The sequence below is a fragment of the Pleurodeles waltl genome, chromosome 7, assembly GCF_031143425.1.
Source record: "Pleurodeles waltl isolate 20211129_DDA chromosome 7, aPleWal1.hap1.20221129, whole genome shotgun sequence".
NCBI classification, from domain to species: Eukaryota; Metazoa; Chordata; class Amphibia; order Caudata; family Salamandridae; genus Pleurodeles; species Pleurodeles waltl.
Window position 1 is genome coordinate 635,703,940 of NC_090446.1, and position 15,484 is coordinate 635,719,423.

At 44.7% G+C, this 15,484-nt stretch overlaps 1 protein-coding gene across 2 annotated transcripts in view; it reads left to right on the forward strand.

Moving 5' to 3' along the window:
• Positions 1-15,484, forward strand: part of PDE6A (phosphodiesterase 6A) — a 333,514-nt gene that overhangs the window by 289,670 nt on the left and 28,360 nt on the right. For both annotated transcript variants that reach the window (XM_069244608.1, XM_069244606.1), the window contains exons 13-17: positions 5,981-6,088; positions 6,342-6,451; positions 6,607-6,694; positions 11,144-11,244; positions 12,252-12,359. In XM_069244608.1, coding sequence (XP_069100709.1) covers positions 5,981-6,088; positions 6,342-6,451; positions 6,607-6,694; positions 11,144-11,244; positions 12,252-12,359 — 515 coding nt within the window. The remainder of the gene's footprint in view (positions 1-5,980; positions 6,089-6,341; positions 6,452-6,606; positions 6,695-11,143; positions 11,245-12,251; positions 12,360-15,484) is intronic.

The following is a 15,484-nucleotide window of genomic DNA, read 5'->3' on the forward strand; positions in this document are numbered from 1 at the left end:
TATAATTCCTTAGTATATGGTACTGAGGTACCCAGGGTATTGGGGTTCCAGGAGACCCCTATGGGCTGCAGCATTTCTTTTGCCACCCATAGGGAGATCTGACAATTCTTACACAGGCCTGCCAGTGCAGCCTGAGTGAAATAACGTCCACGTTATTTCACAGCCATTTACCACTGCACTTAAGTAACTTATAAGTCACCTATATGTCTAACCTTCACCTGGTGAAGGTTGGGTGCTAAGTTACTTAGTGTGTGGGCACCCTGGCACTAGCCAAGGTGCCCCCACATCGTTCAGGGCAAATTCCCCGGACTTTGTGAGTGCGGGGACACCATTACATGCGTGCACTGTACATAGGTCTCTACCTATGTACAGCGTCACAGTGGTAACTCCGAACATGGCCATGTAATATGTCTAGGATCATGGAATTGTCACCCCAATGCCATTCTGGCATTGGGGGGACAATTCCATGATCCCCCGGGTCTCTAGCACAGAACCCGGGTACTGCCAAACTGCCTTTCCCGGGATTTCACTGCAGCTGCTGCCAACCCCTCAGACAGGTTTCTGCCCTCCTGGGGTCCAGCCAGGCCTGGCCCAGGAAGGCAGAACAAAGGACTTCCTCAGAGAGAGAGTGTTACACCCTCTCCCTTTGGAAATAGGTGTCAGGGCTGGGGAGGAGTAGCCTCCCCCAGCCTCTGGAAACGCTTTGATGGGCACAGATGGTGCCCATCTCTGCATAAGCCAGTCTACACCGGTTCAGGGATCCCCCAGCCCTGCTCTGGTGCGAAACTGGACAAAGGAAAGGGGAGTGACCACTCCCCTGACCTGCACCACCTAGCAATGCTGGTAGTAATAGAAGCTCCCATCATAGTAGGGATGTTTTTGTTCCTGGAGGCCAGGTTGTTAGGGTGGCAACTGTTAGGGGCAGGTCTCCCTCTGTTCATTCAAATCTTTCTTCTGTGTCAAAACATTCCCAACCCACCCACCCTGATGACAAGATGTTAGAAAGGGAACTCAATAAGTTGAGAGTGGAAGAGTCCAGGCTGAAGCTTAAACAGCAACAGCTGGCTCTAGACAGGGAATCCCTAGACTTAGAAAAAGAGAGACAGAGGTTGGGGTTTGGACCCCATGGTGGCAGCAGCAGTATTCCTGATAGTAATCCTGTTAGAGAGCATGATTCCAGGAATCTGCACAAGATAGTTCCCCCTTACAAGGAGGGGGATGACATTAACAAGTGGTTTGCTGCACTTGAGAGGACCTGTATGGTACAGGGGGTCCCTCAAAGGCAGTGGGCTGCTATCCTATGGCTATCTTTCAGTGGAAAGGGTAGGGGCAGGCTCCTTACTGTGAAGAAAGTGATGCCAGTAATTGTACAGTTTTGAAGAATGCACTCTTGGATGGATTTGGCTTAACCACTGAACAATACAGGATTAAGTTCAGAGAAACCAGAAAAGAGTCCTCACAAGACTGGGTAGACTTTGTTGACTATTCAGCGAAGGCCTTGGAGGGGTGGTTACATGGCAGTAAAGTTTCTGACTATGAAAGCCTGTATAATCTGATCCTGAGAGAGCATATTCTGAATAACTGTGTGTCTGATTTGTTACACCAATATCTAGTGGACTCAGATCTGACCTCTCCCCAAGAATTGGGAAAGAAGGCAGACAAATGGCTCAGAACAAGAGTGAACAGAAAAGTTCATACAGGGGGTGACAAGGATGGCAAGAAGAAGGATGGTAAGTCTTCAGACAAGGGTGGGGACAAATCTAAAAAAGAGTCTTCATCAGGCCCACAAAGACACTCTGGTGGGGATGGTGGGTCCAAATCCTCTTCTAATCAAGTAAAAAAAAACATGGTGCTATTTATGTAAAGTAAAAGGCCATTGGACAACTGTTGCCATTTGTCCAAAGAAAAGCACCAAGCCTCCCACTACCACAACCCCTACTGCAACCTCTAGTGCCCCTTGTAATAGCAGTGGTGGTGGGAGCAAACCTACTAATAGCCAATCCAAGGGAGTAGCTGGGCTCACTTTTGGTCATTTAGTTGGGGTTGGTCTTGTTAGGGAGACCACAGAGGCTGTGCTAGTCTCTGAAGGTGCCATTGATTTGGCCACCTTGGTTGCTTGTCCCCTTAATATGGATAAGTACAAGCAACTTCCCCTAATAAATGGTGTTGAGGTTCAGGCCTACAGGGGCACAGGTGCCAGTGTTACCATGGTAATAGAGAAGCTGGTACACCCTGAACAACACCTACTTGGTCACCAGTACCAAGTGACAGACGCTCATAACAACACTCTTAGCCACCCCATGGCTGTTGTGAATCTCAACTGGGGGGGGGGTTACTGGTCCAAAGAAAGTTGTGGTTTCTTCAGATTTACCTGTAGACTGTCTACTAGGAAATGATTTAGAGACATCAGCTTGGGCAGAAGTGGAGTTGGAGGCTCATGCAGCAATGCTGGGCATCCCTGGGCATATTTTTGCTTTGACAAGGGCTCAGGCCAAAAAGCAAAAAGGACAGGTTGACTTGGATCCTGGAACAATTTACCAAGTGCTCCCTAAAGCTAGGGTTAGTTAGGGTAAATCCCTACCCTCGATCCCTCCCTCTACAGATGATTCAACTTCTGAGGAAGAAGAATTTCCCCCCTGTGCAGAACCTTCACTAGAGGAGCTGGCAGCAGACACTGCTGAGCTTTTGGGTGGAGGGGGGCCTGCCAGGGAGGAGCTGAGTGTGGCACAGCAATCCTGTCCCACATTAGAGGGTCTAAGACAGCAAGCTGTCAAACAGCAAAGTGGGGGTTTCAGTGACTCACATAGAGTTTTCTGGGAGGACAACCTCTTGTACACAGAGGCAAGGGATCCAAAACCTGGACCAGCCAGGAGATTGGTCATTCCCCTGCAGTACAGAGAGTTCCTCCTAACTCTGGCCCATGCCATTCCTTTGGCTGGACATTTGGGTCAGATTAAAACATGGGAAAGGCTTGTCCCCCTGTTTCATTGGCCTAAGATGTCAGAGGACACAAAAGACTTTTGTAAGTCCTGTGTCACCTGTCAAGCTAGTGGCAAGACTGGTGGCACCCCAAAGGCTTCCCTTATTCCACTGCCTGTGGTCGGGGCTCCCTTTGAAAGGGTAGGGGTTGACATAGTTGGCCCCCTTGACCCTCCTACTGCTTCAGGCAATAGGTTTATCTTAGTGGTAGTGGACCATACCACAAGATATCCTGAAGCAATTCCTCTAAGGACCACTACAGCACCTGCAGTGGCAAAAGCCCTCCTGGGAATCTTTTCCAGGGTGGGTTTCCCAAAAGAGGTTGTATCAGACAGGGGTAGCAACTTTATGTCTGCATACTTAAAGGCCATGTGGAAGGAATGTGGTGTAACATACAAATTCACCACACCTTATCATCCACAAACAAATGGACTGGTAGAGAGGTTTAATAAAACTCTCAAAGGTATGATAATGGGACTCCCTGAAAAACTCAGGAGGAGATGGGATGTCCTGTTACCTTGCCTCCTTTTTGCTTACAGGGAGGTACCCCAGAAAGGAGTGGGCTTCAGCCCCTTTGAACTCCTCTTTGGGCACCCTGTAAGAGGTCCCCTAACACTTGTAAAGGAGGGTTGGGAACAACCTTTAAAAGCTCCTAAGCAAGACATAGTGGACTATGTACTCGGCCTAAGATCCAGAATGGCTGAGTACATGAAAAAGGCCAGAAAAAACCTCCAGGCCAGCCAAGAGCTCCAAAAGCAATGGCATGACCAGAAGGCTGTTCTGATTCAGTACCAACCAGGACAGAAGGTGTGGGTATTGGAGCCTGTGGCCCCAAGAGCACTCCAAGACAAATGGAGTGGACCCCATCTCATTGTTGAAAAGAAGGGCAAGGTCACCTACTTAGTTGACCTAGGCACTGCCAGGAGTCCCCTTAGGGTGCTCCATGTCAATCGCCTGAAACCCTACTATGACAGGGCTGATCTCACCCTACTCATGGCAACAGATGAAGGACAGGAAGAAGAGAGTGACCCTCTCCCTGATCCACAGAAAAGGATGCTCTAGTGGAAGGTGTAGTTTTGGCAGACTGTCTTACTGCTGAGCAGAAAGACAACTGCATAAATCTCCTAGGTCAGTTTTCTGAACTCTTTTCAACTGTGCCAGGCACCACATCTTGGTGTGAACACTCAATTGATACTGGAGTATCAAAAGTAAAATCTATAGGCAGCCTGACCATGTCAGGGACTGCATAAAGCAAGAAGTTCAGAAAATGCTTGAACTAGGAGTGGTTGAACACTCTGAAAGCCCATGGGCCTCTCCTGTGGTGCTTGTACCAAAGCCTCACTCAAAAGATGGAAAAAGGGAGATGAGGTTTTGTGTAGACTACAGAGGTCTCAACCAGGTAACAAAAACTGATGCTCACCCTATACCCAGGGCAGAGGAGCTCATAAATACACTGGCATCTGCCAAGTATCTAAGCACCTTTGATTTGACTGCAGGGTATTGGCAGATCAAGTTATCAGAGGATGCTAAAGCAAAAACTGCATTTTCGACTATTGGAGGGCACTACCAATTCACAGTAATGCCCTTTGGTTTGAAAAATGCACCTGTCACTTTTCAGAGGTTGGTGAATACAGTCCTGCAAGGGTTGGAGGCTTTCAGGGCAGCATATCTGGACGATATAGCTGTCTTTGGCTCCACCTGGGATGATCACCTGGTCCACCTGTGGAAAGTTTTGGAGGCCCTGCAAAAGACAGGCCTCACTATCAAGGCTTCAAAGTGCCAGATTTTTGTCATTTTACAGCTCGGCAAGGTTGATATTGTGTCAAACCTACGCTGAAAGACTTTGCTGTACAACTGGCAAAAGACTTTGTCACTATCTAGTTCGGCGTGGATAGCACTGTGTTTATCCTATGCTTAAAAACTTTGCTAGATAAACAGACATTTGAGGTGTGCAAATCTAGAATGTCGCTAGTGTTGCAGGGTGCTCCTTACTGAAGCCGCTCTCCACCTAAACTTGGAACTACCCAGAGTTCTCTCTTCCTTTTTGCACATATATCTATATCTATCTATATATATATATATATATATATATATATATATAGTATGATCCAGTGAAAATGAAAATGGCTTTTAAGAGTTTTTACTGTCATTTACACACAAGACCAAGGCGTGGTAGACTCTTAAGACAATCTCTGGCAATGTCCAGAGCCTGATGGAGCTCTTAATATCGTTCAATCACTAACGAGGACTATCAGATGGCTGTTTCTGATCCACTCACAGGCAGGACCCATGACATGGTAGGTTCTGTTTCAACCTCAAACAGTGCTCTTGGTGAATCAATCACAGACCAATCTTGTGGCCTAGAAGAGCCTGATGTACATACAGGGCCCAGAACCTGATAGTCTAATCCAATAACAGAATAGGTCTTGGTCATGTATATTTTATTTTTTCACAGACAAGCCAAATGTTCTACTAGATTCTGATCTCATCATAGACAAGGCCTGTGACTGGTAGATTATGATTCATTCACAGATTTCTAGGAGACCAATCAAAACACAGAGAGGTCACAGATAGAGCCCAAGGCGTGGAAGAGACAGAACCAAATCATAGAAGGCTTTCTTTGTGAGGACTCACAGTACATAAGGTCAAAACCTCCTGCTGACCATCAGCGTTTGCTATTAGAGAAGTGTGCTGATCGAAAGAAGAAAGATGCTTAACCTTGTAATGAACTAGTGACTAATACTTATGCTCAGTGGATCTCCTCTACCTTGCTACAATCAAAGTAAGCATTTTACAGTGATGATTAACTATTGATTATGTTAACGCATTAACCCAGTCAAAGAGGACACCCTCTGTTGTTTTTTTCTTTGCTGGGAATGGATCACAGGTACTGACATAGTCATTGTGCTTGGCAGGTTGTTTGTTGTCTATTTCTCCCTCATTAACTGTCTCTGGCAGGTCTTTTTCCACCAGCCTGAACCATTCTTTTGTTGTTTCACAGGTCCTTGTGCGCTTCCTGTACTCAATCAGCAAAGGCTATCGTAAAATCACATACCACAACTGGCGCCATGGTTTCAACGTTGGGCAGACCATGTTCACTCTTCTTATGGTATGTGCCGCAAAAACACATTGTTGGACCATTTTCAGCTGGCCTTCAGCACCTAGTCAGTGGTTACATGAAACCACAGGTTAACCGATCTGTAGGGCTATCAAGAGATTTTCAATGCATGCTGGCAGTTATTGCAGGCAGATGCATTTGAGAAGAGTCATTAAGAAGCATCTTTTGACATACATCAAAATCTGCCGCTTAAAACTCTTGATGGACACTCACAAAGGTCTCTTTCTGTCTCTTTATCTCCCAGACAGGAAAACTGAAGCGCTACTATACAGACCTGGAGGCCATGGCAATGGTGACAGCAGCATTTTGTCATGACATCGACCACCGTGGCACCAATAACCTGTACCAGATGAAGTGAGTATGCCCAGAGAGCTACTGCTGCACATGCAGAGGCAGATTGTTCTGTCACGAAATTGTAAGATGTTCTAAAAAGTCAAATTTGTTCTTCTGTCCCTGCCCTGCAATGGTTCTATGTAATCATCTTTTTCTTGTCACTTGTATTTTTGCAGGTCAGCCCACCCTCTCGCCAAACTCCATGGCTCTTCCATCCTAGAAAGACACCACTTGGATTTCAGCAAAACCCTGCTCCAAGATGAGGTAGGAATATTTATTTAAAGGCTTTAATTCTGCAAATGCTTTGATGCTCCCTGAGTGAAGTTAAGGCCATTGGGGAGCCTCAGACCTAAGCCCTGGGGTAGACTGAACCTCTCCAAGTTGTGTCTCAGTCTATCTCTACCCACTTTCCTTAGATATCATATCTACTTTCACCATTTATGCTTTTCCACTTCATCGATTTCTACCAATTTCTTTCATACAGCATCTGCTGTATCAAACAACACCATTCCGTGAGGAAATGAGTCATCAGAATGGCCTGACGGTTTGCAGTACCAGTGTCTCTGTCCTCTCAATCACGCCTCCCTTTCACCCACGACAATTGGCAGATCTTTTTTAGTTTATGTCACCTTCTCCCAACCTCACCCCACAACAAAGTTTGAACCAGAATTAGCATGGAAGAGACCTCTGATTGATTCTGGAAAAGGCTTTTGCTCACAAACCTCCTGCAAAATGTACTTTGCCTTGATTCAGTGTGGCAAATTTAATTGACCAATGAGCTAATCCCACCAGCAGATAAAATAGATAGAGCTGTCTCTGTTGTGCCATCCAACCACTCAGTTTTTAAAATGAGGGCAGCTGTCTTCATCATTGTCAGTGACCACATCAGCACATGGACAAAATACTCCCTACAGGATCAGGATACTCAACAGTATATAAACTGAAGCAGCTGTCTATTATTGCATGGGACTCCCGCCACCGGCATTTATAATAGATGCAGCTACCGCTGTTTTGTCATGTGTCCCTCACCACCGCATAAAATATGAAATGGCTGAAACCATGGCAGCTTGTGCATGCTAGTCTCACCAGAGCTTTAAAAGAGAAAGCTATTCCATTTGTTCATGTAATTGGCCCCCATCAGTAGTTAAACTAGGTGAATTTGTCGTAGAAGGAAACATCATGTAGACATTTATTGGATGACACAGTCCCTGATGCTGGATATGATGCAAACCTGTAGGTAAAATCTGGGGGGCATATTTACAAGTGGCTTGTGCCGCTGGTGCATCACTTTTTGAGACGAATGGGTGACATAGACTGCAGGCCCATATCTGCAAGGCCACGCATTACTTTTCATGGCCTTGTAGATATGGAGTAAGGCAACGCAGCGCAAATCGATGTGTTGTCTTACTCTTCATCAAAGAGGCATTCCATGGGCATTGCAGCGGGTGTTCCCACACAATACCCACGGATTTTGATGCATTCCCAGATTTACAAGGTTTTGTAAATCTGGGAATGCGTCAAAAGCCTACACCTCCCCAGGAGAAGCGTAACAAGGAGAAAAAACATTATTTCTCCTCGTCTTTTCCTCTCTCTATCTGTGCCGCATTCTGCTAATGTGAATTCTGTCATTGCCATGACCTCCAGGTCAATTTGCCTGTCTGGGAGGTAAAGAGACGTATAGAGACTTTTGTGAGTGTACATCAAGAGTCTTGACCGGTGGACTTTGATGGATATTAAAAGATGTTTCTTAATGACTCAACTCAAGTGCATTCTGCAGTACACATAGGAGGAAAACACCTCAATTGATTGTTTTGTTCAGGAAGGTGTGACTCTCTGTACAAAAACAATAATTTCTACAATGCAGACACCCTTGCACCATGGTATAGGGGTGCCAGTGTTGACGCCTGGCAGCCAATTGTGGGTCAATGCAGAGTAAGCAGACAGGAATGTGTGGATCTCATAGATAGAGCGTATTCCTGCCCTTTTCTTTTGACGCAGGGCAGCGCAGCAAGAATCTTTGCAGTTTTGTCCTGTGCCAAAATATTGCAAATAAAAATAAGCTCCTGGGAATCTGTCCCTGTTAGTGCACATAAGCCCCACCACATACAAACTGGTTGAAGCAGTTAAAGTAAGTGCATGTGACCCTCCTGCCAATGGGGTGTAACATTAGTGAATACGTCTGACAGTGCATTTGAGAAGAACCAGATTAAAAATGACTGTCTCTCCGGAACAAGCCCCAGTGACACCTAATGGCTCTTGATCGGGTCTGAAACTAGGGGGCTCTTGAGCAGGTCTGGAACTTTATTTTAATGTACACTACATAAAATGAGCAAGCTGGACATGCTGCAATTATTGTGTATATGAAATCTGTCATAGTTTTTCATGTTTGATCGCATTTCTGTCTGTATTTTCTTATCGCCAGCACACTATGAGCCTATTTAATACATTCATTTTTTTGCATTTTAAATTCACTTTGATTCTCGCTCTGCTATTCATAAAATAGGTTTTTTTTAAACCTAGAAGGAAGTCACTATGATCTCAAGAATCACAGAGGTGCGCTACCATCATTCTCTGCACCTTGTAAATGGGATCACGGGTGACAGTGGAGAGAACCACCAATACCCCATCTTTTTTTTAGGTTGAAGCCAACCAGACAGCACAGCTGTCTGTTTACCAAAAGACTTCTTGTAGGAATTTTGAAAGCTTCCCTGGGAATGTATTCTGCCTATTCTTACCACTGGCGTTACGGTTTGTAACTCGTTTTTTTCTGGCTTTCTATTTGTTGGCTTGATTTGTTTTAGGCTATCCAGCATGTTTTCCGTCTCTACCGTGGAACAAACCTTGCTCCTATCACTCCTTGTATTTCTCTTGCCTTTGCTTTTGTGAAAAGGCCTTTAAAATGTGTTCTTATCTTGTCACATTTGCTGTGTGTTCGAAGACAGAGGTCAAATGTCAGGCTCTGTTTTCCAAGGAAGTTTGGCGTTTACTTTTCTCTCTATGACTTCAAAGTGAGTGGATTTTTGTGACAATTTTGCACTGGGAAAAGAAAGTTACTTTTTCTAGCATACAACAAAATGTAAATGTCTGTACATGAACTGTGCAAATATTTCAGAATATATCAGAATTATATCAAAAGTGTGGTGGAAAAAATATTTTAATATGATCGGAACAAATCAGTCACTAGGTAATGCCATTTCCACACATTATCATTTGTGTGCTGTATAGTTTTATCTGTAAAACCGTATGTGCAAAAGTAATTGTCATTTTCGATTGAAAATGTGTTGTTTGTAATGGCACTGTACTACCACACCATGCATACCCCACACTATACCACTCCACTCCACAACACTCCTCTCTACAACACTCTTCTCCACTCTATGCCCCTTCACTCTAAGTCACTTTACTTTACAACATGATACTCCATGACACTCCCCCACACTTCTCTCTACTCTGCGACACTCTAATCTACGACACAACACTGTTCTCCCCCACACTCCACTCCACTCTATGCCACCCTAGGCCACTTCACATTAGGCCACTCTACTCCACTCTACGACACTCCACTTCACTCCACGTCACTCCACTCTACAGCACTCCACTGTACAACACTCCACTCTACGACATGCCATGCTACTTTACTCCACTCTATGCCACTCCAGTCTATGACCCTTTACTCCACTCTATCTTATGCCATTCCACTTCACTCTACAACAATTCACTCTACTCCACTTTACTCCACTCTAGAACCCTCAACTTTATGCGCCTCCACTTTACTCCGCTATACTCCACCCTATGTTACTTCACTCTATGACACTCTACACCCCTCCACTCTGTTCCACTGTATGACAATCTTCTCCACTCTACTGCACTCCACTCTACAACACTCTACTCTCTGCCACTATATGCCACTCCATTCAATGCCACACCATGCCACTCCACTGTATGCCCCTCCACTCTCTGCCACCCCACTCTACTCCACACCACTTCACAACACTTTAGTCGATGACTGCACTCTACTCTACTCCACTTCCCTATGTTCCTCTCTCCTCTATACCACTTTATGACATTCCACTCTACGACTCTCTTCTCTACGACACTTTATTCCACTTTACGTGCCTCCAGTCTCTGTCTCTCCACTCTACTCCTCGAAACTCCACTCTACGACACCCTACTCTAATCTTCGCCACTTTCTGCCACTCTACTCCATACTACTTCCCTCCACTCTACTCCACAACACTCTACTCTTCTCCACTCTATGTTACTCTTTGCAACTCCACTCTTTGCCACTCCATTCTACACCACTCTTCTCTATGCCACAAATTTTTACCCATACTGAACAGCAGCCATGCTGGTGTACAACATGGCTAAACACATTGTAAAAGCCAATAGCCCTTGCATGGTCGAAACCTGTGGTTTTGCCAGTGCTTGTTCATCCATTGCTCTTCTTAACTCTCCGTTGTAGATGTAAGGCAAATACAAACATCAGGCTCCTTTATTTGGTGATTAATTCCCTCTTGGGCTGCATGGGCCTGTGTTGCATCCGTGTCAGTGATGCAATCTCACTTGCATTTTTGCTGAGGTACAAAAATGTGGGTGGGGATTTTGTTTTCAGGACTGAGGTTTACATTCCTCTAAATTAACTTAAGTTGGAGATCTCGTTCACTGCTTAAGGCATTTGAGATGAGATTTTTTACTGCTTGTTCTACTCTGCAGAGCATTAACATCTATCAAAACCTCAACCGGAGGCAGTACGAACATGCTATCCGCATGATGGACATTGCCATCATAGCCACAGACTTGGCCCTCTATTTCAAGTAAGTCCACGTTTCAAGTGCAGTGTGTGATAGATAGTTCTTCATTATGCAGTAGGTCAGAGTGCAACTTTTAAGAAGTTCTAGGTGGAGGAATATCTTCTCGACTCTCTAATCAACAAGTACGCTGCCATAACAGAACAACGCAAATTATATCTTTTGTGGGACAGATGTAATATTGAGATGAGTAATTATCTGTGATTTCCTTAATGGAAGTCTTGTGAAATGAGATATGGTGTACCACTGGAGAGAGTACAAGCTAAACAACGGTTTTATAAGCAGCTGCCATAAGCCTATGGCTGATTGTTAAAAGCAATGTAAATGTGTATATTTTGAATGCCAAAAATATGTATAAATTTTGGATGCCAAGTTCCCAAGACAAGTCCTGAAATCTGGTGAATTTCAGTTCAAGTTTTTGCTTGCAATGAAGTCTGGTCCCCTTTTCCCAGGATCTCCCAATTGCATCTATGCCCAGTGCCAGAGATTCCCCTCAAATTTGCCCCTCACATGCTCTTTTAATGGAAATTAAACTATGCCCTCCCACTTTCAGTCAGGACTCTCAACTGTTCTCTCCTACAGCGCCTCGCAGCTGGTGATGCCCGATGGTGTATCTTTACCCCTCCTCGGGCAGTTGGTGTCTCATCTCTTTCTGCCACCAAGACTTTATCAAACTTATTGAAGACAGCGTGCAAAGGCAACAATATCAACTACAGATGTCTGCTCAGGGCCACTGATACTGACCAATGTCTTTCTAGAGGTCACAGCATGTGGATATATACACGATCACAATATCTATGTGCAGTTACCCACGCCTTTGCAGTACTATGTCGGTGGCCACCTTGTGAGGTCCTATTTTGTACCATAGAATAAATAATTCAACAAACCAAACAAACGCAGCCACACAATCTGCATACCTGCCTTCTTTATTGTGGAGCGCACAAATAAAGAGCACACCGCTCGCTAGATGCATCGTCTGCGGTTCTGTTGATACCTCTCTACTCTGTCTGCAGGAAAAGAACGATGTTCCAAAAGATCGTAGACCAGTCAAAGACATTCGAGAGTGAAGCGGCCTGGACAGACTATATGATACTGGAGCAAACCCGGAAGGAAATCGTCATGTAAGTGTTTGGGAGCAAAGCGTCTGCGTCCACTGGCTTTGAGTGTAGTTTGCAAAGGCCATGGTTATAGAAAGGCGTGCCTATTTCATACTGTAATAATTTGCACATCTGCCTCGATGAATGTTGCACATTTTGGTCACAAGTTCATCACACTTCGTTTAAGAGCTCATGTATCCTTCCATTCACCATACCCTCGTCGTCAAAGAGAGTATCACGTGTGAAATTTCACATCCCAGTCAATTATAAGAATCTCAGTTTGCAGCTTCTTACTGTGACCCAGTAGTGGACTTCACTCCATCCAGAAATGACGGTACTGCTTCCACACGTCTTGTTTACCTGCAAAAAAACATTTAGAGGGTTATTTACAAGCCCCTAGCACCACCTGAGCATCACTTGGGTGGCGCTGAGCCCAATTCAACATTTACAAGGTGGCACTAAGCAACTTTGCGTGAATTAACGCCGCCTTGTAAATATGGGCCCCTTGACACAATTTTCTGTGACAGAGGGGGTGCAAAAGGTGTTGCTGTGGGCGTTTCCACATAACACCCATTACTTTTGACACCGCCCCAGATTTATGAGAAATAGTGCATCTGAGGCAGCACCAAAAACGAATTAAAAACTAACACCACCCCAGAGGTGGCATTAGAATGGCGTAACGAGGAGAAATACTTTTATTTATCCTCGTTTTTGCTTTTACTATGTGTGCTGCATTCTGCAGCACACATAGAAAAAACTAAACGCATTAATGATTGTTTATATGCAGGAAGAGACACCTTCCTGCACATCAACAATCATTTCCTGCAGCGCACTCACCCTTGCACTATGGTGCAAGGGTACCTGTGTTGGCACTAGGCAGCTAATTTCAGCGCCAGCATGGGGGACAGGACAGAAATGTGCTGTATCTTGTAGATATGGTGCATTTCTGCCCTTTCCTGGTGGTGCAGGGTGGCGCAGCAATACACTTTTTGTGCCACCCTGCGCCACAGTAGCTCCACCCCTAGGGCCACTGGATCATCACTTTCAGCGACACTCCAGTGGCGCTGTGCCTTTTTCCACATTTACAGGATGAGGCTAAGCCACTTTGCATGGCTTAAATCCGCTTTTGGAAATATGGAGCCCCCAACGCAGCTTCCCGCAGCAGAGGGGCGGTGCAATGGGTGTTGCTGTTGGCGTTTCCATGCAATACCCATTTCCTTTGAAACTGCCCCGGATTTACAAGAAATTGTAAACCTGAGGCAGCGCCAAAAACTTACGTCACGCTAGGGGTGCTGTTAGAGTGGTGCAACGAGGAGAAATACTTTTAATTTTCCTTGTTTTTGCTTTCTCATTCTGCAGCACACATAGATAGAGCAAAATGGCAATAATGATTGCTTATGTGCAGGAAGGTGTTCCTTCCTGCGCATAAACAACATTTGAATAATGAGGATTTGCTACTTCTGTGTGTGCTGCATTCTTCATTCTGCAGCCCACATAGAAGAAACAAATCACAATTATTGATTGTATATGGGCAGTTAGGGACACCTTCCTGCACATAAACAATCATCCCCACAACGCAGGCACCCTTGCACCATGCTGCAAGGGTGCCTGTGTTGGTGCTAGGCAGCTAATTTTAGCGCTAGCTCAGTGGGAGAGGACAAAAATTAACTGTATCTTGTAGATATCGCATATTTCTACCCATGGCACAGTGTGGCACAGGGTGGTACTCAATGTGCTGCACTGCGCCATGAGGGCTTGTAAATAAGCCCCTACTGTTGCTAGCCTCCACACTGCTGCTCATTCTCTTAGCTCCATCAGGGCTCAACAGATCGTTTGCAGCTTTTGCCTCTTCTTGAGGGTCAGAATAAACAACAGGAGCAACCTGTAGACCTTAACCACAACATGGCCATGAATGTAAACATGCAGCAATAGTCTACATCAAAGTGTCACTTTTGGGACTATTCCCCAAAAATGGTATAATTAATACAGCATAAAGCACTGGCATGTATCCAGTGCCACATACCATTTTAGCTCAGGATTCCATCACATGGGACGCCGGACACACACCAGTGTGAGCGTTCGACAATACTTGCACTTTTGAATGTAATCACCAGATGTTCCTAGGCCACTATTTTGGGTGTCTGTGCGCCCTCACTTTGATTAGCCTCATATCTGATGAAATGGGGATTTTCACTACTTCTTCACACAGGATGCAATCATATACATCATTTAGGGGCTTGCCCTTTGTGACACCTGGCTTCAAAAGTGTCATATATAGTGCCAGGGGCACAGTGGTAGCTGGTCCTTATGGACGTCAATTGGGGCTCCTCTCTCTGTTTTCTATCAATTTTTATTACACTAATAGTGAATAATACAGTATTATTCACTATTAGTATAATAAAAATGTGAATATGCCCTCCCATTGCAGCTGAGGTAAGTACAAATGCTTTTGAATGTATGTTGTGTGCCTGTTTGCGGGTAACAGTGTTTATGTGAGAGTCTGTGTGTGTAAGTGTGAATTTGTGTGCATGTGTAAGTATGTGTCTGTGAGTGAAAGTAAAGGTTAAAGGCATGTGATGTCACTTCCGCTACCCCTAGCATTTTGGTGAATTGACGCCCTTGGATGCATTCACTCTTATGCTGACACGTTGATCATATTATCAGGTGGCGTAGTTACTCCTCTTTGAGCGTGAGCTCTCTCTCTTGCAAGACAATAGTTTTTGAATAGGGCTCTTAAGTGGTGCTCATCAAAGCATTTCAGTCTTACCGTAAGGTGTGTGTTTTGCTCTAATCTAGAGGTCTCAATTGGTGTGTATATGACATAGACACTTAAAGTGCTCAGGTAGCTCTTCCTCGTCCTGATGATGACCCTTAATTAATGATCGGTCGAAACACCATTCAAATAAATGGCAAAACTATGTCTTGGATTTATTTTAATAGAGAGTGTAAAATCTGAACTACATGGTCTACAAAGCATTAGAAAAGCTCTGTAATTATTGTATATATGTAATATGTCATAATGTTTCCTGGTTGATTGCATTGGGCTGTTTTTTCCTAGCCCTTGCATGGAGTGTTCACCTTTCACATTGAGCACTTGTATAATACAAATATTTGACAATCATTTGATATTTTTGTCTGCTGTGAAACCT